The sequence below is a fragment of the Mastomys coucha genome, unplaced genomic scaffold (assembly GCF_008632895.1).
Source record: "Mastomys coucha isolate ucsf_1 unplaced genomic scaffold, UCSF_Mcou_1 pScaffold18, whole genome shotgun sequence".
NCBI lineage: Eukaryota > Metazoa > Chordata > Mammalia > Rodentia > Muridae > Mastomys > Mastomys coucha.
The window spans coordinates 2,542,132-2,565,610 of record NW_022196900.1 but is presented as its reverse complement, the minus strand read 5'-3'; the positions used below and the strand labels follow the sequence as shown (position 1 = coordinate 2,565,610).

The 23,479-nt window shown below is 42.5% G+C and overlaps 1 protein-coding gene across 2 annotated transcripts; it reads left to right on the top strand.

Moving 5' to 3' along the window:
* The first annotated feature begins 5,070 nt into the window (after positions 1 to 5,070).
* Positions 5,071 to 23,479, top strand: Smu1 (SMU1 DNA replication regulator and spliceosomal factor). 2 transcript variants are annotated; one of them, XM_031377064.1, is made up of 12 exons: positions 5,071 to 5,396; positions 7,297 to 7,507; positions 9,268 to 9,420; positions 10,265 to 10,375; positions 11,816 to 11,944; positions 13,842 to 13,961; positions 15,745 to 15,861; positions 17,162 to 17,289; positions 17,893 to 18,019; positions 21,108 to 21,275; positions 22,211 to 22,363; positions 23,177 to 23,479. In XM_031377064.1, the coding sequence occupies exons 1-12, from the start codon at positions 5,371 to 5,373 to the stop codon at positions 23,273 to 23,275; spliced, it is 1,542 nt and encodes a 513-aa protein (XP_031232924.1). In that variant the 5' UTR covers positions 5,071 to 5,370; the 3' UTR covers positions 23,276 to 23,479. The 2 variants fall into 2 exon arrangements, with proteins under 2 accessions (XP_031232924.1, XP_031232925.1); XM_031377065.1 differs by lacking the exon at positions 5,071 to 5,396 and adding an exon at positions 5,505 to 5,744 and having other exon boundaries at positions 23,177 to 23,332.

The window sequence follows — 23,479 nt, the reverse complement described above, 5'->3', positions numbered from 1 at the left end:
TCCTTCCTAGACAGTCTACCAACTGAAAACCAAACATGAGCCTGTGGGGGGCATTCTTGTTCAAGCCACCACACCCATGGATTCACATTTGGACTACTCTCCACTCAGCCTCTCTGACTCTGTCAAATAAATTAGTGTGGAGCACTACCTTGTCCCAGGGCAACTCTGATGTCTAGGTACTCAAAAATATAACTAACCACCCTCCAGAGGATTTTTGCCTCATCTTCTTCAAGTGCTGCTATTTGGGAAAAGGTCAGCCTTGGATCGTGCCTCAGATCTCATCTTACTGTGATGGCACTGCCCACACCAGCAACGCAAATTGTGATTCCTTTTGGAGGACCCCCAGCTAGTGAGAGCCTTAGGAAGAGTAGCCAGGGGACAAAGGATGATTATAGGGGAAAACGAGAGGGATAATGTGGAAACTGACCGTAGAGGGGATGACTTATTTTTTAGGCCATCACCCTGAATATGCTGTGTTCAAGGCAAGTTACCTATACTGGAGTTATATGCTAGAATGCCTAACCAAAGCCTGGCTAACACCTGCTCAGGTCATAGAGAAAACTAGTGTGTGGGAAATAAAAATGGCGGTACCAGACCAAATCAAAACAGCAGTGCTGGTGCATGCCTTTAATCCCAGTACTTGGGAAGCAAAGGCAGAAAGCAGACAGAACTCTGTGTGTTTGAAGTCAGCCTGGTCTACAGAATAACTCCAGGACAGCCTGGGCTATCCATTGAAACCTTCTCTTGAAAAACAAAATTAAAAAAAAAAAAAAAGAAAGAAAAAGAAAATTAAATGTAAAAAAGAAAAGAAATAAGAGAACGCCTGTATTTTTACCAGTCCTGCTGGGAGCGGCCCAGACAGGGTCCTAAGCACCTGTGCCACTGCACTAGACATCCAACAAGTTCAAGACAGCCAGCTCTCTACTACACTAATCACTCAAAACTAGCACATGAGAATGCTGAAGACTTACTGAAAAGGATTAAGGCTAGAGGTACAAAGGAGAGCCAGTGGAGTACAATTTGGACAACATGGGGACCTTGGCTGGCTCTGTTAATGGGGTCTCATAATGACAACATTAGAAGACTTATATTCCGGCTTTGCATTTAAACATTCTGTCCAGGTTCATCAAAACTAGAATGAGAGTAATAAACCTACTGATGATATTCCAGGAGTGCCAACCTGTTCCTTCAAGACATATTCATAAGAAGAGGGAATGGGTAGAATAAGGTAGAAAAGGCTAACAATAAGTCCTTGTCCTTAGCAACCTGACCACAAAAGCTTACACCAGTCAACTGCAACACTTTCTTTTTTTTTTTTTTTTAAGATTTATTTTATTTATTTTATGAGTACACTGTAGCTGTACAGACGGCCATGAGCCATCATGTGTGTGACTGCTGGGAATTGTACTCTGGACCTCTGTGGGCCTTGCTCGCTCCAGCCCTGCTTGCTCTGGCCAACTGCAACACTTTTAAAACCACAAGTGCTGCTAGAGAGTGGTGACACATGCCTTTAATCCTAGCACTTGGGAGGCAGAGGCAGGCGGATTTCTGAGTTCGAGGCCAGCCTGGTCTACAGAGTGAGTTCCAGGACAGCCAGAGGTATACAGAGAAACAAAAAAACCAAAAACCAAAAACCAAAAACACAAAACCAAAACCAAACCAAACCAAACCAAAACAAACCTTAAATGCCCCTAGCTATCTCTCCGTTTGCTTCTGTTTGCTAGCTTGCTCACTTGCCCCACCTTGTGGTTTTAGAGTATAAAATAAAAGTGCAACCAGCTCTGCATTTTTGATCTTCCACTCTCACTGATGTTGGAATGCTTATTCCAGAGAGACTCCTATAATATTATCACAGAGATTTTTTTCTAAAAGATCCTCCTAAAGTTAAATGAAAAATTAAGAGAACATGAGTATTTGTTTGGGATTACTTCTTTTCTGTAGTAAGTCCTGAGGATTGACTTACCTCCAGGACCTTATACATGCTATGCAAGTTCTACCACCCAGCTACGTCCCCATTCCTCTGCCCACCTTTTATTTTTAGACAAGTCTTCATTAAGTTGCCCTTGACTTCCTTGTAGCCTGAGGCGGCTTTGAGTTTGTGATCTCCCAGTCTTACTTCCCGAGTACCTGGCAGTAGAGGCCTGCACTATCTAGCCTGGCTGTTGGAATTGTTTTATATAGGGATTTCTGCAATATGTTCTCAGTAATATTTGGCTCAAGGACCTCTGAATATTTTGTAATATTCCCTTCAATATTCTTCCACATGATGGAAGACGAGAATCAACTCATTCCAGGACAGCCATGGCTAGAGAAACCCAATCCCAGAAAAAAACAAAAACAAAAACAAAACAAAAAACAAAAAGGAAAGAAACAAGGGAAGAAAGGCAGAAAGAAAGAAAAATATCCTATGTTGTGCTCAGAATGAGAATATCTCAGAAGTCATTATACTTATTATTGAGATAGAGTTTCTCTGTGTAGCTCTGGCTGTCCCGAAACTTGCTTTGTAGACCAAACTCACTTGAATTCACAGAGCTTCCTGTCCCTGTCTCCCCACTGCTGGAATTAAAGGGGTGTGCCACCACTGCCTGGATAAGACTGTGTTCTTTAGAGTTGATGGGAAATGATTGATTTAAAAATTTGCCAGGCAGTGGTGGCACACACCTTTAATCCCAGCACTTGGGAGGCAGAGGCAGGCAGATTTCTGAATTCGTGGCCAGCCTGGTCTATAGAGTGAGTTCCAGGACAGCCAGGACTACACAGAGAAACCCTGTCTCGAAAAACAAACAAACAAACAAATAAAAACAAAAAAGCAAAAAAAACAAAACAAAACAAAACAAAAAAACCAACCAACTGTAGTAAACTTGGCTCAACCCAGAGAACACAGATTGACAATAGATCATTGCAATAACATGAGGTTTATTGATCCACGTATGTGGGGTTGCCCACCCTCACAGTGGGGGTCAACCTCGAACTCAGAAAGCACACATCTTTTATACTTTACAGAGGGCAGATTTCTGCAACAAGGCTAGCTGGCTTACTCTGGTTGGTGGAACACAGGACAAAGGATCTCATCAGGCATTGGTTGGCTTGCTCAGGGGGCTGTTCTTGGCTTAGCCAACTTCCCTATCCAGCTCTGCACCTGGCCTTGAAAAGTCCCTGGGAAGGGGCTGAGTAACTAGGGGGTAGGGGGGATTGTCATCAGCAAGGTCAGGGTGACAGTTTGTGGTCTTTTTTGAAATTCACCACAGGAGGGGTTGGGCGGTTCTTTTGAGAACTGCTAATCTTGTTTTCATGGACCTTAACATCATTGTGACCACCAGTTATTTTTGTTTTGGCTGGTCTTAGCCTGGTCATTCCGATTCAACATCCTGACCACCAGAACTTTGTTTTTACACCATATCCTTGGCTATCTCTGGAACACAACTCCTCAGTGTCTGAAGCTGCTGCTTGCTACCGCAAAACTTTGTTTCCACACTGCTTGCTGCTTACAAGAGCTGCCCCCCTCATTTTACTGTGAAACTTTATTTCTACATTCCCAGAACTCTGTTTTTCACTTTATTACTTCACAACCAACCAACCAACTAACCACCAAACAGCCTGAAAGAGCAGGTTGCAACTCAGGAAGCAGAGGCAGGCAATAAGGCCAGCCTAGCGTACAGAACAAGTTTCAGGACAGCCAGGGCTACACAGAGAAACCCTGTGTCAAAAATACAAACACAACTAAACAAACAAACAAAATCAAACAAAAAAGTAAATGAGTATATGAGAGGCTATATTTAAAGGCTCTGGTTTTGATGTCCAGCACTGGGGAAAAAAGGAGACTGTAAAGAAGTTGTGTGGATGGTATGTGTAACAGACAAGAGAGCCTTTAGAACCCCCTAAATTATCTCAAAATGTAATTTCACAAGATTTGCCACTGTGCTGTGTATATGTATACTTTGCCAATAGAATTTTAAAATAGCTCTTATTGGAGATATGCACAGTGATGCACATCTGTAATTCTAGCCCTTGCAAAGAAGAGGTGAAAGACCCCCATAGGGAGACTCCCACTCAAGTCTCGGGAGGACACGCACCCAAGGAATCATGAGAGACCATCTTGATGTAAACACATGAGGCAGTTTAATATCTCAGAGCTGAGGTTCGACTCATATTTCACGCAGGAAATAGAGGAATCTGATCACGAGGCTCAGGGGTTAGGGGTTTATATAGGGAAAAGGTCTGAGGAAACAAAGGAATTGGTGTGGCTATACATGATTGGCTATTTTAAATATCAACTATATTACATGCAGAACAGAGTGGAAAATTCCTAAGGTTGGTGTTAATCTGAGTCAACAGAGCATCTGACCTTATACTATTTCTAAGAGGACCAGATGGCCCACCACTCAGTGTCTGCCCAGACATGTCCTTGCATGTTTTTTTCCTATCTTTATAGTTTATGTCTTTTTGACCTGCTAGTTCTCGGGATGTCTAACAGCCTGCTTATTTTTGCCCAGGCTTATTTGGACATATTCGACCTTGATCCAATGTGTTTTCCTCAAACCTGCAATTTTCTCATTAGCCAGCACAAGTTTCAAATTTAACTCATTCAGAGGCATCTTCAACTACATAATTAGTTCGAAGCCAGCTATGAGCTGCATGTCCATCCCACCTTCTACCTAGCCTTTATTTATAAAATTCACCAATATTTATGTATTTATTTTATAGTGGGGATTGAATCTGAGCTTCTGACTTGCTAGGTAAGCACTCCATCACCGAGCTTTGTTCTCAGCTCCGTCGTGCCATGTCATTTAAAAGTCTATATTGAAAGGAGTTTCTAGTCTGTTATAACTTTGCACTTGGTTACAGCTCTTTTTCCGTAACCGCAGCTTTTTCAACGTAATTCAGGCTGGCCTCGAACTCAGAAATCCACCTGCCTCTGCCTCCCAAGTGCTGGGATTAAAGGCGTGCGGGACGAGAACACACCTTTAATCCTCGCACTAGGGAGGCGGGGAAAGAGGGACGCCTGGGCTCTTAAAAGCGCGTCCACGAAACAGACGGGCATTCGCAGTAAGCGCGTCCGCGAGAACAGAAGGGCATTCGCAGTCGCGACCGGCGTTCGCAGCAGTGCCACATTCTCGCCTCCACCACAGGTGGCCAAGCTCAGCCGCACATCCTGGTACTTTCTGAGCGGTCTCTCCCGCGCCTCCAAAAATCTTCTGACTAACACGCGAGGCCCCACACCTCACCCACGGCCAACCCTGAACCGTTCCTTTCTTCGCCCTTCAGACCCTAGAGGGGCGGAAGTGACGCAGAGCAGCCGCCGGAAGTGTCGCGCGGTGCTGTGCGACCGGCTGTGTGCAGAGCGGGGCCTGGATCCGGAGCGTTACCGCTATGTCGATCGAAATCGAGTCTTCCGAGTGAGTCCTGCCGTGGCGTGTTCGGGGCGCGGCGTGGCGTTGGGTGGGGTGGGGTGGAGGGTGCTCGTGGGACGTCAGAGGGGGCTGCGCGCCGGAGGCCGCGGCCTCGAAGCACTTTCCGGGTTGGCTCCCTCTTAGTTGGGCCCGCCAGAAAGCAGCCATGGGGCGGGCAGCCTGGAATCCCTGGGCTCCGGCGTGGGGCTGTGCAGGGGGCATACGGAGCAGACCTGACTGCTGTGTTTACCTCTGCCCACCACCCCTCCCTCGGCGCTGCTGGTGTGCCGCCAGTCCCCCAGCTTGTCTGTGAGGCAGCTCTGCCTTCTGGTCCAAGCGCTAGTTACCCTCAAGGTTCGGCCGCTTCCCCTATCTGATCAGATCCAATGTGTCGTGTTTTGGTTTGCAACTTGTAGAGAGAGAATCTCTGCGTGGACACAGAATTAGAATATTGGGTCAGAAGAAGGCGGGGGCCGTTGAGGAGCCAGGTGGGCGGGGAGTGACTGAAGAGTCTTGCTTGGACTCCCCAGACTCCACCCACCACCTTTTAGTCTCTGAAAAGTAGAATCAAATTAGCAAAGAGTTGTATTCTGAGTGCAAGGGAGAAATAGGTTCTGAAGATCTGCAGAAGAGCAAGGTTTATTAAGTCGGCTGAGTCTGAAACCTGCTATGTATTTTTAAGACTGAAGCTGGACGTGAAGGGTGCAGGTCTGTAATCGCTGCACCAAACAGACCAGTAGGAAGGCCTGGAGGCCAGCCTGGGCCCATTCATATCGAGATACCTGTTTCTAACTCACTTATGTGTAAGGCACTTTTTTTCTGAGTTTTGTTTTTGAGACAAGGTTTTCTATGTAGCCATAGCTGTCCTGGATTCACTCTGTAGACCAGGTGGATCTCACACTCAGAGATTCACCAGGCTCTGCCTCCGGAGTGCTGGGATTAAAGACGTGTGCCACCCAGTTTTATATATCATCTTTAATTGAATATATGCTTTGATCGTGGGAGGCAGACAGTAGACAAAAACAATAAGTAAAATATGACACAGTATCAGATGGTCAGTGTGTAGAAAAATAAAAACAGTGACAAACAGTGTTGTTGGAAGGTATAACTTAAGTCAGAGCAGGAACGGCAAAGGGTTTTTTACTCTGGGACCTACTAGCCTTAATGAACAATCTTTGAGCCTTGAATAGCCTTCTGTATGAGGAATAACTCTGCATGCTCATATTATTATTATTATCGTTGTTTTGTTGTTGTTTTGAGACAGGGTTTCTCTGTGTAGCTCTGGCTGTCCTGGAACTCACTCTGTAAACCAGGCTGGCCTTGTAGACCAGGCTGGCCTTGTAGACCAGGCTGGCCTCGAACTCAGAAATCCATCTTCCTCTCTGTCTCTGCCCAGAATGCTGGGACTCAAGACTTGAAGCACCTCCTCCCTGTGTGTTGCCTCCCCCCCCCCCCCCCCCCCCAGGATTTCTCTGTAACCTTAGCTGTCCTGGACCTCACTCTGTAGATAGACCAGGCTGGCCTTGAACTCAGAGCTCTGCCTGCCTGCCTCTGCCTCCCAAGTGCTGGGATTAAAGGCATGTGCCACCACTGCCTGGCTGATGATTTAACTTGTTAATTTTGTTTTTCGAGACAGGGTTTCTCGGTGTAGCCTGGGCTGTCTTGGAACTCACTCTGTAGACCAGGCTGGCCTTGAACTCAGAAATCCACCTGCCTCTGCCTCCTGAGTGCTGGGATTAAGGCATGTACCACTGCTGCCTAGCCAGTTGATTTAAAAAGAAAAAAATCAGTAGCTATTATAGGTTTAAAGTGTCTCACACAAATGTCCAGTAGACCTAGTGAACAGCAACATAATGGCTACCAACTTTCTTTCAATCTCCAGACTAAATGACTTTCTTTCTTTCAGTGTGATCCGTCTGATCATGCAGTACTTGAAGGAGAACAGTTTACATCGGGCGCTGGCCACCCTACAGGAGGAAACTACTGTCTCTCTGAATACTGTGGACAGCATAGAAAGTTTCGTGGCTGATATTAATAGTGGCCATTGGGACACTGTCTTACAGGCTATACAATCTCTGAAATTGCCAGACAAAACCCTTATTGATCTCTATGAACAGGTAAGAATGAGGTGATGTTCTTCAAGTTTTTGGTTGGCCCCTTAATTAGGGAGTGTAAGTAAGGCTTTCTTCAAGCGCTTAAGGGAATATAAGTGCATGTAAAATATACATTGTCAAGACTCAACAGGGTATTTTTTTCTTCCCTTTTGGAAGATTCAAGATTTTTCCCAAACTGAAATTATTTCTTGGTATGGTTTTGAGGATCAGACCCAGGGAAACTGAGATTACTTTTAGGTGGCCATTAAATGAAATATCCTAAAGCTGAGCATGGTGGTTTGAGGCTAGGTGGTATACATAATGAATTCCAGGCCAGCCAGGAGTACATAGTGAGACCTCATCTTTAAAACAAACAAACAAACAAACAAAAAAAACAAAAAAGACGAGAGAAAAATATTCTAATGTTAAGTCATATAATGTGATTCAGTTCGGGCACTGACCACCTGGAATTAACACCCACCACTAAGTCTGACATAGATCTTTCTTACTTTAGATACTGCCTCTACTATGTTGCGGTATGCATGGGCAGGGCATATTTATCTGGTCCATTTTTTGTTTTTTGTTTTTGTTTTTGTTTTTAAGATTTATTGTTATATGTAAGTATACTGTAGCTGTCTTCAGACACAACAGAAGAGGACATCGGATCTCATTATGGGTGGTTGTGAGTCACCATGTGGTTGCTGGGATTTGAACTCAGGACCTTCGGAAGAGCAGTCAGTGCTCTTAACTGCTGAGCCATCTCACCAGCCCTTGTTTTTGTTTTTTAAGACAGAATGTCTCTATGTAGCCCTGGCTGTCCCAGAACTTGCTATATAGATCCACCAGAGGTCCATCTGCTGCTGCACTGTCTCCCTCAGTACTGGGTTTAAAGGCATGCACCATGACTGCACCGCTGCTGGGTTTAAAGGCATGCATCATGACTGCCCTGCTGCTGGGGTAAAAGGCATGCACCATGACTGCCCTGCTTTAGGCTGCTTAGACTTTTGGCCTGCTTTATTTGGTGGCTCACATGACATGCTCAAACTTGATAATCTACTAAAGTGATCCATAGAACTCAGAAGACATCTGTATTTATGTGATTAGAGTTTTTTTTTTTAAATTCAAGGACACAGATCAGAACTAGCCAAGGAAGAAGACAGAAAGCCAGTCTGAGAGAGCCCCACATGTAGAACGTTGGCTCTGTCTCAGTGGAAAGGGCTGTGCCACCCACCTGGCAGATCCCCAGCTAGAGGCTTCTGTGGAGATTTTGTTACATGACCCCACTGGTCAACACAGTCTCCAGCCTCAGTCTTCACCCTCACCTCCCTATTGGCCCTTTTTACCAGAGGTGAGGTTGGCTCAAAACCTTAACCTAATAGCATGGCTTTTCTGGTAAGCAGTCCCTCTTCCAAGGTATCATTTTAGCATAAGTGTCACTCAAGGGGCTATTGAGTAGCAGATAATTTTGTCACTAGTAGAGTTCTAAGGGTTTTATAAGTTCTAAAACAAGACTCTAGCATAGACATCAATTTATTTATTATAAAATAACACACAGGTGTGATGATTCAAACTTTTATCCTCAGCACTTAGAAGGTGGCCTCATCTACATAATGAGTTCCTATGCGTAGTAATGAGACCCTATCTCAAAACGATCAAAACCAAGAAAAGATAATAAAGTTGGAATTTGGAGGATGATCATGGGTGTGTGTGTGTGTGCATGCATGCGTGCGTGTAGATTGCTAAAGAGAATGTGCTGAGAAATTTACTTTCTTTCCGTTGTCAAGGTTGTTTTGGAATTGATAGAGCTTCGTGAACTGGGTGCTGCCAGGTCACTTCTGAGACAGACCGATCCCATGATTATGCTAAAGCAAACCCAACCAGAGCGCTACATTCATCTGGAAAACCTCTTAGCCAGATCTTACTTTGATCCTCGTGAGGTATGTCTATGGTTGTTAAAGATAACCTTTTTAATTGTGAAAATTAAGTAGTGTGGCCTTGCAGAAAGAATGTTTAAACTTTTTTGTTTGTGTATATGTGTTTGGGCAGGCATACATGTGTGGAGGTCAGAGGATAACTTACAGAAGTTGTTTCTTTTCTTTTACCATGGGATTCAAACTCATCATCATGCTTGGTGGTAAACACTTTTTTTCCACACAGCCATCTCATCCATCAAGACAAGCACAATTTAATACGTGCACATACATAGTTTCTTTTGCACATGACTTTCCACAGGAGAACTGTTAAGATAAAAGAAAGGAGAATGTAATAGGAACTGGGCAATAGAAAGTTCAAATTTTTGAAGAATGTGATTCTTTTTGGCCCTGCAAGTATTTCTGAAATGAGAACCACACCTCTATCCTTGTGGCTTACCTGAGATCTTCAGGAACAACAGTGCAATTACATACTTCTGAAATACAAGTGTGCAAAATTAGAAAGTTATTTTAAAAATATTGATTTGGCTTAATTCCTCACCTGTTCAACTGGATATTTTGTTTTTGTTGTTTTTCTCTTTGAATGTCTTGTTTTCTTTGCTTTTAAATTTTTTTCTTCTTATGGTTAAGTGTGTATGTACATACATGTGTGTACCTGTCTGAGGGAGTCGGAGGCATCAAATTCACCTTTGAAGTTGGAGTTGAGAGTTGACTGATGTGGGTACTGGGAATCAACCTTCTTTTCTGGAAGAGTAGTATATGCTGTCAGCTGCTGAGCAATCTCTCCAGCTTTGCTTCATTCATGCTTTTTTTCCTTTTTGAAAATGATGCCACTTCCTTTTTTTTCTAGGCATATCCAGATGGAAGTAGCAAAGAAAAAAGGAGAGCAGCAATTGCCCAGGCTCTAGCTGGGGAAGTCAGCGTGGTGCCGCCTTCTCGTCTCATGGCGTTGCTGGGACAGGTAATTAAGTGCCTGTAGAGGTGAAATTACCCTGAGTTCTGGTCCTGGTTCCTGTGTATAAGGCATATTTCTGAGCTAAGGAGATTACACAGACTGGGAGTAGAGCCTACCTATAAAGCTGACTGCTCAGTAGCTGCGCCATGCACCCTTCCTCTTCTCCTGGGAGAGCAAACTAGGTATCCAGGTCAGAAGCTCTGCATCTTTAGAGTTATGTTGGAGCTGTGCTGGGGAGCTTAGAGTTAATGCTCATGCTCCATAAAATCCATACTCTTCCCATCTTTCTGGTCTTGTCAGGCTGGGCCTTTAGCTTAGTTAGTAGGACAAACTACTTGCTGCTTCTGCATGAGATCAAAGGTTTGTTCCCACAAAAACCAATAGTGAGGCTGAATTTTATTTTCTGACATGAAAAAAATGTGTTTATGGTGTTGCTGTGAGTACATGTGTGTATGCATACACATGTGTGCCCAAATATGAGAACTTGGGAGATGGAGGCAACTTAGGGAGGAAAGGATTTGTTTCATTATACACTCTAGGAAAGCCAGGGTAAGAGCTCAAGACAGGAATGTGGAGGCAAGAACTTTAGCAAAAACCAGTTAATATGCTGCTTATTGTCTTGCTTTCCCATGTCTTTTTCCTCTTGCTTTCTTATATCACCTGGGACCATCTTCCCAGGGATGGTACTGCCCACAGTGGGCTGGGCCCTTACATCAATTGTTAATCAAGAAAATAGCCTCTGCTCTTCCCACAGACCAGCCTTTGCAGATGATTGGTTTGTGTCAAGTTCGCAAAAACTAACCATCAGGAGTGCAAAGCGCCCTCGTCTAGATGAGTTCAGGGTAGCACTCATTAGATAAAATGACAAGCTGGAAGCAGTGCAAATATTCACTAATATATATATTGATAAGGTAAACAGAAACTTCCAGCAAAAAGTATATTTTATAGCCATTAAAATGATAGTTTTGCAATTCCTAATACATATGAGCTGGCATATTAAGGTATGTCATAATATGAGGTGAAGACAATATAAATTTAGTATATACTAAAATTATTAATAGAGCAATTATAAAACTATCATGTGAGAGGAAAATGACTAGAAGGAATTATATAAAATGTTATTAGTGGCTGGTTTTGAGTATTGGAACTCTGAGAAATTTCTGCTTTCCACATTTTTGTTTATAATAGAAGGAAATAACAATAGTAATAGTTAATGATGAAATAATGGTGTGAGATAGTAGATTTTTTCCTGTCAGAGTCTTCCATGAAAAGTCCATGCTCTTTCCCACACTGAGCCATAGATTGTGTTTGGGTGTGTTAAAGATGGTGTGACCAGAAAGCTTGTTAATTTCCTCAGACCTCCTCCTTTCAGGCATGGTTTTGCCTGAGCAGTGATTACTGGCTCTTCAAAGCCTCTAAGCAGATTGACTCTTTCCTTTCTCACAGGCATTGAAGTGGCAGCAGCACCAGGGATTGCTTCCTCCTGGTATGACCATTGATTTGTTTCGAGGCAAAGCAGCTGTCAAAGATGTGGAAGAGGAGAAGTTTCCAACACAGCTGAGCAGGCATATTAAGGTGGGTCCAGTACCTTAGACACTGAACAGTTAGTGATCAGTTCAGTACCCATCATGTATAGAGCCACTGAGACAGGGTTTCTCTGTGTAGCCCTGGCTGTCCTGGAACTCACTCTGTAGACCAGGCTGGCCTTGAACTCAGAAATCCATCTGCCTTTGCCTCTCAAGTGCTGGGATTAAAGGGCATGTGCTACCACTGCCCGGTGCACATGGTAGTTTTGAGTAATAGCTATTTACTTTGGTGTCATTCTGTTGATGAGACTGGGCTAGAATTTTTCTGGCATGAACAAGTTGCAATGCAACTTTCTGGCATGCAGAGTTTGCAGTGAAAATGTAACTAGACATGATGGTGCATTCCCAATAATTTTGCAGACTGAGGCGGGAAGACTCAGGTTCAAGGCCTGCCTCAGCCCTGGACTCAGTTCAAGTCCAGTGTGGGCAACTTACTGAGACCTAGTCTCAAAATAAAAAAGAGGGCTGGGTCCGGGCGGTCTGCCCAGCCAGAGTGAGTTCCAGGACAGCTAAGGGTACATAGAGAAACCCTGTCTCAAAAAAAAAAAAAGGAAAGAAAAAAGAGGGCTGGGGATATAGTTCAGTAGTAGAGCACCTGCTGAGTATGTGTGAACCCTGGGTCTGTGCCCCAGCATTAAAATACAAAAGGAAAGAGAAATCCATGTTAGTCTTTTCTTACCATCTGTCTACTGTAGTTTCCCTGACATTGGAACATTGTCACTGCCAGTGCTTGAAGGCACTTACCAAGCAATAGCTTATCTAATAATTAGTCGTAGGCTTTTTTTTTTTAAAGATTTATTTATTATTATATCTAAGTACACTGTAGCTGTCTTCAGACACACCAGAAGAGGGTGTCAGATCTCATTGTGGATGGTTGTGAGCCACCAGGTGGTTGCCGGGATTTGAACTCAGGACCTTCAGAAGAGCAAGTCAGTGCTCTTAACCGCTGAGCCATCTCTCCAGCCCTAGTCCTAGGCTTTTATTTTCCCTAAAGATTTATTTATTAATTTTATATGTATGGGTGTTTTGTGTGCATGTATATATTTGTGTACCACATGCATGCCTGCTGCCCTTAGAGGCCAGAAGAGGGCACTGGATCCTTTGGAATTGTAGATACAGATGCTTGTGAGGTGCAATTCTGGGTAGTGGAATTTGAATCCAGGTCCTATGCAAGAGCAGCCAGTACTTTTAACTGCTAAGCCATTTCTCCAGCCCCCACCTAGCCCAAATTTGGTGAGCTACACAATATTGTATGATTCAATAAAGGTTGTGAAATAGTGTTGGAAATCTTATTTACAAAACTCTTCTTTTGAAAATGAATCCTCCATGCCTTCCATCCAGATCTACAGCAGAAACATATTAAGCCAGGTTAATTTGTGACTGAAAAGCCATTTTAATAGTTGATTTTGGCAGGAAGTTTTTGTTTGAACCAACTGAAGTATTTGTTCTATACCTCATGAAAATACAAGTATTTTTTTCAGGTAGGTATAGATGGTCAATGCTTGTAATCCCAGCACTTATGGAGTACCAAAGAAAGGATGACGTCCCAGTTTGAGGACAGTGTGGGCTGTATATTGAGTTGTTGGCCAGCTTGGGCTGCACAGTGAAATCATCTGTGAAAGAACAAAACAAAGTGCTCTCTCCTTTAATTAAAACATTAAACAACATTTAGGTGTAAAACTGGTCAGAGAAAGCATCCACCAGGTCAGGTGTAGAAATGCCCTCCAGTAGTTCATAATATGGGCACCTGTGTAGAAATGCCCTCCAGTACTCCATAACGTGGGCACCTGTAATTATAAGCAAGGGTAGGGTTTCACAAAAGGTTAATAAAATGGGGATTGTTTTAAGACGACTACATAAAAATTTATGTATTTCCCTTGGAACAGTTTGGACAGAAATCCCACGTGGAGTGTGCTCGGTTCTCTCCGGATGGTCAGTATCTGGTGACTGGCTCTGTTGATGGATTTATTGAGGTGTGGAACTTCACTACTGGGAAAATCAGAAAGGTAAAGTATTTTAAATGCATTAACTTTTTTTTAGGAAGAATTGCTAATTTTTCTTTAATTCTCTGTGTCTTATTTCTGAGTTAGATGACTTGAAGATGGCTCTTTAATGAAACAAACATATTTTATAATGTAAAAGCTCCTTTTAAGTTAAATTCTGAATCTTATTAGGGAAAATAATATCTATTCTTTTTTTGATTTTTTTACAAAACTTGAAAACAGTTTTTGTAAACTTTATTTTGAATGAATAATATGTCTATCTAGAGTTGAGAAAGTGTCCTGAGGTCTTTAAAGTGTGAGCCTTCTTTCTACTCCTATTCTTGAGGTAGTCAGAGCTCTTCCTTGGTTGTGCCATGGTTACCTATTTCTTGGCTTTTCAGCAATGTTCTGTATGTGCTAGCAGTTACTCATGTGTCTTCTTAGTAATGGTACACGGATGGTAGCATCCATGCGATGGAGTGTATTTTGCCCCTTGCTTTCCTCTTTTTAGTGTTTTTGAAGTAATTGCTGAATTACAATGGATTGTATGAAATGAATCATGAGTCCCTTTAAGATTGTTGCCAGTCTCACTCTTACTTCTGAGGTGCACTTAATCCTGTATTTAATTTGTCTGTTTTTTTTTTTTGAGATAGGGTTTCTCTGTGTAGCCTTGGCTATACTGGAACTTGATTTGTAGACCAGGCTGGCGTTGAACTCAGAGATTCACCTGCCTCTGAACTGGCATTAAAGGAATGCACTTCCACTGCCCAATCTTGCTTTAGTTTTTGATTCATCTGGGATTTGTATAGGATAAATAAAGTTGATGTAGATCCTACTTATTTTTTTCCCCTTCAGATTACTATTTATTGATTTTTATTCATTAAGTGTAACTTTTATTACTGAGTACTAAATTTCAATCCATAGTGATTTTTAAAAATTGCATCTATTCTTTGTCTATGGGTGCTTGTGTGTGTGGTACCCGTATTGAAGTTAGTGGGCATCTGGTGGGAGTTGGTTCTCTGCTGATCCTGTGTGGGTCTCAGGAATTAAACTTAGGAATAGATCTCTGTGCTGGCTAGTTTTATGTCAACTTTACAGAAGAAGATAAGAGTTATCTGAGAGGAAGGAATCTTAATTGAGAAAAATCCATGTGATAGGGATGTGGGCAAGCTTGTATGGCATTTCTTAATTAGTAATTGATGTGGGAAGATCTAGCCATTGTGGGTAGTGTCATCCCACTTCCCAGCCTCTAAGCCCTCTCTACTCCCCTACTTGCCCACTCCCACCCTACTCCCCCTGGTGGTCCTGGGTGATATAAAAAGCAGGCTGAGCAAGCTTAATGAACAGATTTGTCCAGGGCCTCTGCCTCAGCTCCTGTCCCCAGGCTCTTGCCCTGCTTGAGTTCCCACCCTCAGTGAAGGTCTGTTACCTTGATCTGTAAGATGAAATAAGTCCTTTCCTCCCCCAGTTGATTTTGGCCATGGTGTTTATCACAGCAGTAGAAACTAGACCTCTCTCTACCTACTGAGCCTATCTTGCCAGCCAGGGTATGGATTTTATGGATGATTTAACTTTGTATGTTTGGCTTAAAAAATATTAAATACCTTGTCGAGTTGATTCTCTTTCCACCTTTACATGAGTTCCAGAGATCAACTCTGGTAGCCAGGTTTGTGTGGCAAATGTCTATCAGCTAAGTCATCTTTCTGGCCCTTTTGTTTAAACCATGAAACAATCTCATTTTATAATTAGAAGACAAATCATTGTTAAATGCGTTACTTTAACAACTATTAATCATCACTTACTTTAGGATCTTAAGTACCAGGCCCAGGACAACTTCATGATGATGGATGATGCTGTCCTCTGCATGTGTTTCAGCAGAGACACTGAAATGTTAGCAACTGGGGCCCAAGATGGAAAGATCAAGGTATGGATCAGTGCCAAGACTGCTTGTATTTAGTTACCATTTTTAAGTTTTTGTTTTGTTTGCTTATTTATTTTGGGTAATTGAGAACAGGTTTCTCTTTGTAGCCTTGGCTGTCCTAGAACTCACTCTATAGAACTTGATGGCCATGTACTCAGAGATCTGCCTGCTTCCACCTCCCAAGTACTGGGATTAAAGGTGTGTGTGTGCCATATGTTTTTTAATGGTGTGGTACACATGACATTCATTATCCAAATAACTCCTATGTATTGAGCATCAACTTGATGCTAATCTCTTTTTCTTGTTCAGTTTTACTAATTCTGTCTGGGATGGTCTGTTAACATGTTAAACAGTTGGTAAATTACAGATCTAGCCCTACAGTTCAAATCTGTACATGTCTGTTTTGGCTGTAGCTCATTGTAATGTATTGCATGATGATATTTATTTAAAGGAAGTGATGTAAGGCTAGTCTAGCTGTGCTTTGTTTTTAATTGCTGATTATGGACGTGGGGTTAGGCAAGTATGTCAGTGCTCACTGCTTAATGGACTTAGCTACTGCTTTTTTTTGGTTTTGGTTTTTGGTTGCTTTTTTTTTAGTAGTATTTGGGATTGAACTTGGGGCCTTAATGGATGTTATACACTCTTACCCTGGGTTTATTTGTCTTAGTTTGTTTTAAGAATTTATTTTATGGGTGTGAGTGCTTTGTCTGCATGTGTATATGTGTACCATGTGTGCCTGTTACCTAAGGAGATCAAAAAAGGGCATCAGTCCCCTGGAACTGAACTTGCAGGCAGTTCTGAGCCACCATGTGGTGTTGGGAATTGAACCTGGGTCCACCACAAAAGCAGCAAGTGCTATTATACTGAGCCATCTCTCTAGTCCACCACTGAGGTAGTTTATTGTTGTTGTTGTTCTTGTTGTTTTTAAAATTTCTAGCCTTGAACCTTATTTATTTTTTTTTTTTGGTTTTTCTTTTTTGTTTTTTTGAGACAGTGTTTCTCTGTGTATCCCTGGGTATCCTAGAACTCACTCTGTAGACCAGGCTGGCCTCGAACTCAGAAATCCGATTGCCTCTACCTCCCAAGTGCTGGGATTAAAGGTGTGCGCCACTACTGCCTGGCTTTGAATCTTTATTTTAATAATTTATAAGAAAAGAGTTGTAAGTTTCTGAAGATTTTGTATCACTGTATTACTGCCTTAGACATGCCAAATTGAACTGTTGGCGTGCAGCTTGGTATATTAGCACCGTGTTGTGATCTGTGTCCGCTAACACTTTATTCACGTTTTATTTTCTTAATAAAGGTTTGGAAGATTCAGAGTGGCCAGTGTTTGAGAAGGTTTGAAAGGGCACACAGTAAAGGCGTCACCTGCCTAAGCTTTTCCAAGGACAGCAGTCAGATCCTCAGTGCTTCCTTTGACCAGACAATAAGGTGAGAGGAACCCCTAAACCGTCTTCCTGGAGATTTGATAAATAGATCAAGGCCCCGAGTGTGTCTTTATGCAGTTTCCAGGATGGGATGGTACAGACTGCAAGGGTATGTGAGGCTCATTGTCTCCAGTTCAGGGGCACAGAGTAATTCTGTTTGTATCCAGAAGAGGTTTGAAAGGGTGAAATAACAATGTTTCGTGTTTCTCAGTGTGTGGTCTCTGAAGTTAGGTGTGGAAGTAGAGGCTTGGACTCTCAGTGCTTGAAAGGCAGAGACAAATAGACCTCGAATCCTATGCCAGCTTGGACTCCCGAGTGAAACTCTGGAGCCATCTGTATTATCAGCACTTTAGAGGACACAGCTGAGACCACTAATTACTAACCTCTTACTTAGGTCCGCACAGAAGCCTAGGTTACTGACATTTCTCCAAGTCTCTTGCTGTGCAGTTTGTATTGGTTTTGTTTCATTGCTTGAATAATGAAAATTATACTGTGTATAGTTCTTCATTTAATGTTGTAATGCTTTTATAATTCATCTAAAATGCATTCAACACTTTGCTTCCAGAAATAACATACTGGATATTTTTCTTTTACTTTTATTTGATAGAATTCATGGTTTAAAATCTGGAAAAACACTGAAGGAATTTCGAGGCCATTCTTCCTTTGTTAATGAGGCAACCTTTACACAAGATGGACATTACATTATCAGTGCATCCTCTGATGGCACTGTGAAGGTGAGGTGATATATTACCCTCTACTCACTTTGGGCTGTCTGCTCTGTGTTGCTTTTTAAGAAGGTATTGTTGGTCAGGATGGTGGTGATACAGATATGAGTCTGAGACCAAAGTTCCTTATTGGTCTGTATGGTATGCATTCCTAAATCCTCCAACTTATATAACCCAAGCTATAACTATATAAACCCATGTATAGAAAAAGTTCTTCTGAACTTAGTCATGCTTCATTCATAGATACATGTAGTATCTATCTTACATAACTGTAAGCCAGTACTTAAAATCAAATTCAGAAGCCTTAGTGACCAAGGAAATCCCTGTTTCTTGTATTTCTACCCAAGTTTAGTGCTTTCCTTATATTTGAAAAGGAGTAGGGGAAAGAAATTGTAGAAATGTAGTAAAAGCCATCTGTAACCTTGGGCCTTTCCATCTATGTCCAGGTTCACCAAATAATGGCTTTGAGACTTCTTATATATGAATAAATGCCTAGGCCAGTAGGCTTGGCTCTGTTCCCTGACTAGCTATAATTAACTATTTATTCTGAGTCATGCTACGTGGCTGGTTACCTAGTGGTTGGTTTCTTGCAACTGTCATCTGTGAATCTTCCATGCCTGTTTCCCTTCTGTTTCCCTCTCTCTCTGCTGGATGTCCTACCTTCTAATCATGCCTCAGCTCATTGGCCATAGGCTCTTTATCGACAGTTGAAGCTTCCATACATTGCACAAGAGACTATCTCTAAATAAGAACAGAAATAAGAACCTCTCAGCAGTTGCGAATCTGAGGCAGTCCTGCCACATGTTCAGTGCCAGCCTAGTCTGTATGAGGCGTCAGGTGGTGGTAGCACACGCCTTTAATCCCAGCACTTGGAGGCAGAGATAGGGGGATCTCTGTGAGCTCGAGGTCAGACTGGTCTACAGAGCTAGTTCCAGGACAGATGGCTACACAGAGAAACCTTGTCTTGAAAAATAAAACAAAACAAAACCAATCAAGGGGTGGGAGAGACAGCTCAGTAGATGCTCTTAAAGAAGATTCCTGTCAGTTCCATGCACTTACATGGTGGCTCCTAAACATCTGTGATTCCAGTTCCAGTTGATTCAGTTCTCTTTTGGTCTCTGGCGCTTGATACACATCCCATAAAGGCAAGCGATACACTTGTATCCATAAATATCCATAAAAATACGTGAGCTCAGAACTTTGAAATACTCTTTCCCTGGCATATCTCAACTGAGATATTTGGTCTTTCTTCAGTAACTTAAAGATTTGCTTATTTCAGAAGCTGGAGAAAGGGCTCAGTGGTTAGGAGCATTTCCTGCTTTTCCAGAGAACCAAGGGTTTGATCCTCATATCCATGTTCTAGGATAGCCTGGGAAAGAAGGGAAGAAAAATTTACCCAGGAACTGAGGACATGGCTCTGTAAAGTGCCTCTAGGCAAACATGAGGACCAGCACCCACATAAAAGCTGGGTGCCAGTAATCCCAGAACTGGGAAGGAGACAGGACAATCCCTGGATCTTTCCGGCTGGACATTTCATTTGAATCTTTGAATTCCAAGTTCAGTGAGAGATCCTGTCTCAGCTTACAGCTGTCTGTATCTTCAGTTTCAGGGGATCAGGTGCCCTTCTGCCCACCCCAGCGACCTGCCTATATATGGCCTATGCTTATGTACATTTTATTTATTTATTTATTTATTTATTTATTTATTTATTTATTTATTTATTTTGGTGTTTTGAGACAGCCTCACTGTGTAGGCTGTCCCAGGAGACCAGGCTGTCCTATGTAGACCAGGCTATCTTTGAACTCATAAGAGATCTGCCCACCTCACCTCTCCTACTCCCACCACCCCCACAACCCCCGAGCTAAGCTACTAAACTACCCTTCCTTTTGGTTTTAATGCCTTTTAAGTATTTTTCTTTGTGTTTGTACATGTGAGTGTGTGCATGTCTCCTTTTGCACTTAGAGGGCAGAGGTCAATACTAGGTGGTGGTCTTCAGTTGCTTTCTCCTGTTCTTGTTTTTGGGGGGGGGGGGCAGTATTTCAGGCATGCACCATCATACTCAGCTTCCAGCTTACTGAGACAGGATCTCTCTCTGGGGGGCTGGTGAGATGGCTCAGCGTGTAAGAGCACTGAGTCATGAGTTCAAATCCCAGCAACCACATGGTGGCTCACAACCACCTGTAATGAGATCTGATGCCCTCTTCTGGTGCATCTGAAGACAGCTACAGTGTACTTATTTATAACATTAAATAAATCTTTGGGCCAGATCGAGCGGGGTCTACCGGAGAGAGCAGAGGTCCTAAAAAAGTCAATCCCCAACAACCAGAGCTATAGTGTGTACTCATATACATAAAATAAATAAATAGATCTTCAAAAAAAAAATAAAAAAGGATCTCTCACTGAACTTGGAATTCAAAGATTCAGATGAAATGTCTGGCTGGAAAGATCCAGGAATTGTTCTGTCTCCTTCCCAGTTCTGGGATTACTGGCACCCAGCTTTTATGTGGGTGCTGGAAATTAAACGTGAGACCTCATGTTTGCCTAGAAACACTTTACAGAGCCATGTCTGCAGTTCCTGGGTAGTTTTTTCTTCCCTTCTTTCCCAGGCTATTCCAGAATATACTTTCTCAAATTAGGGATCCTTCTGCCTTAGCCTCTTGATGGATGAAATTACAGTTATGTACCATCATGCCTGGTATTTTGTTGATTTGAGACAGATCTTGCTATACAATAGCGCAGGCTGACTGAACTCTCAGCTCCCTGAGTGCTGGGATTAAAGGTATGTGCCACTGTGCCAGCTTCTGGTTGTTTATAAAGATAGCAGTGTTGAAACATAGCTAATTTCAAAGTTATGTCCTTCTGTTAGCTAAGGAAGAATATAAGAAAAGACCCTAGGTTATTTATTGATTAGCTTGTTTTCATTTTATTATGCTAGTTCAAACTGAAGAAGTTAAATGCTTACTGTACATATGGCAGGTTATTTGATTTTCTTAAAACCAAGCAGCTTTATTTGAGCCAATTTAACTCATTTTTAAGAGTTAAAACTTTAGAGATTCTCATAGTCTAAATGTTTATGCTTTACAATTTTTTGTTGTAGATCTGGAATATGAAGACCACAGAATGTTCAAATACCTTTAAATCCCTGGGCAGTACTGCAGGGACAGATATTACAGTCAATAGTGTGATTCTCCTTCCTAAAAACCCAGAGCATTTTGTTGTGTGTAACAGATCGAACACAGTGGTCATCATGAACATGCAGGGACAGGTGAGTACTTAGAAAGTGCTTCTGCACTGAACTTGGTTCTGGCCCGGACTGTGGCCAAACAAGGGTTCATTAGTTCTAAGCTGTTTGTAGCTGTGTGTATTTGTAGGCATGTATTCAAAAGTACATCCTTTTTCTAGTGTGTGGATGATACCTTTTCATCCTTCATCTAATCTGCCTTTTAATTTGTTTTTTTGAGACAGTCTTGCTATGTAGCCTAGGCTACCATCAAACTCAGTGACCCTTCTCTCTGACTTCTGAGTGTTGAGCTTATAGGTAGCCACCACTATGCCCAACTCTGGTCATTGAGCCTCCTATAGATACCAGCACTTCCTTTTAGGGAGGTCCAGTGTGGTGTAGATTACTCTTTTGGGGCATCTGACTACCACACAGGCTAACATGGGATACCAATGGGAAGAAAGCAGCAGTGTCTCACTGTAGCCTAGAGTGGCCTTGAACTCAGTCCTTTTCATCCTTTTTCAACCCCCCAAGTGCTAGGACTCCAGGTGAGCCCTACCAATATGAGTTTAATGTTTATCATAAAGCAAAGTCTTAGTTGGCCCATCCTGGGGCAGGGTATGGCCTTTGCATCTTTAGAGTGGACTGGTGAACATAAGTCTAGTTAACACACTGAAAACTAGAAGTACATTGATTTAGATGGTTGATATAAGGTAATGACATTTTTGTTTTCTCAGTGTCTGATGCATGGCTGTCATTGGGAGGTTGGAGGCAGAAAGATCAGGAATTCAGAGTCAATTCAGAGTCAACCTTGGCTGTATAGGAAGCTTGAGACCAGCCTGGCTACCCTGAGACCTTGTCTCAAAACACAAAAGTCCCTATCTAAGTGCTAGGCCAGTAGCACAGGTAGTTTAGCATGCTGCCTATGGTTGACTTGCTCTAAATCTTGTTCTGCTTTTTTGGGATGTGATGTCTTCTAGATTGTCAGAAGCTTCAGTTCTGGTAAAAGAGAAGGTGGTGACTTCGTTTGCTGTGCCCTCTCCCCTCGTGGTGAGTGGATCTACTGTGTTGGCGAGGACTTTGTGCTCTACTGCTTCAGCACAGTCACTGGCAAGCTGGAGAGAACTCTGACGGTGAGCACTAGCTCTGGGAATCTGTCCTCTTAACTCTGAAGTACATGCCTTCTGCATTGGAGGCATTTACCTTAAATAGTTGAATAACTGTTGTTAGACATCAGAATTCAGGTGTGTTGTAGTATAATTCTGCCTCAGGGCAGGAAGAGGATGACTACAGAAAGCAGAGAAGTGAGGCCAGTTCTCCTGGGCGGGAGGGGCTGGACAGACAGTATGCTTTACCAGGTCCTTTAGAAGGCAAATTCCTTGCATATTATCCTTCCAAATTAATTGCTTTTGAAACTTTCAGCTTTAGAGTATTGTTTCAAATTGAAGATATCAGGAGTTAATTTCCCTCCTTCTCCTTCCTTTTTTTGTTCTGTTTTGTTTTTGTTTAAGTATAGAATAGTTTATTTAGGGCATGATAGGGAGTTAAGAGGATAGGAGAGAGCAGAGAAGTAGAGTCCAGCCATGGCCACATGGAGAGATGGGGAAAAGAAATGCGGGGAGTGTTGTGGGGGCAAGAGGTTAAGAGGTAAGAGTAAGAGTAAGAGCTTCTTTTTGGTTTTTCAAGACAGAGTTTCTCTGTGTAGCCCTGGCAGGCTTTGAACTCAAGATTTATCAGTTTCTGCCTCCCTTCTGGGATTAAAGGCATATGCCACCACCCAGCTTATGAGGACTACTTAATGCCAATTGCTATAATAAAGTCCCCAAATTTTAGTGGTTTAACAAGATAAGAATGCAGTGTGAGTTGGAGAGCCCTGTTTTAAGCAGTCCTCACCCAGCTTTGGAGTGTTCAGACAGTGCACCCTGACTGTGCTTTCCGTGCTCTAGGTTCATGAGAAGGATGTGATTGGAATCGCCCACCACCCGCACCAGAACCTGATTGCCACCTACAGTGAGGATGGACTCCTGAAGCTCTGGAAGCCCTAAGTTAGCCTTTACAGTGCAGCCAAGGAGCGTGTACTTAAGTGGAGGGCATGTTCATGTATTGCTATTATTTTTCCATGTCTATGTCCTAGCATAAAACTTGTAAATAAGTCAGTATGACATACTGAGTAGCTGTGGATTCTTCTAAAAAAGATTTTAATAAACTTTAAACCTTTCTTTACCATAAATAAAAAGAGTCATCCTGAA

Bases quoted from the DNA above. Each gene is read 5' to 3' on its own strand.
- Smu1 (XM_031377064.1), top strand. From the start codon at position 5,371: ATGTCGATCGAAATCGAGTCTTCCGA. The intron at 5,397-7,296 runs GTGAGTCCTGCC...TCTTTCTTTCAG, and splicing joins ATCGAAATCGAGTCTTCCGA to TGTGATCCGTCTGATCATGC. The intron at 22,364-23,176 runs GTGAGCACTAGC...TCCGTGCTCTAG, and splicing joins AGCTGGAGAGAACTCTGACG to GTTCATGAGAAGGATGTGAT.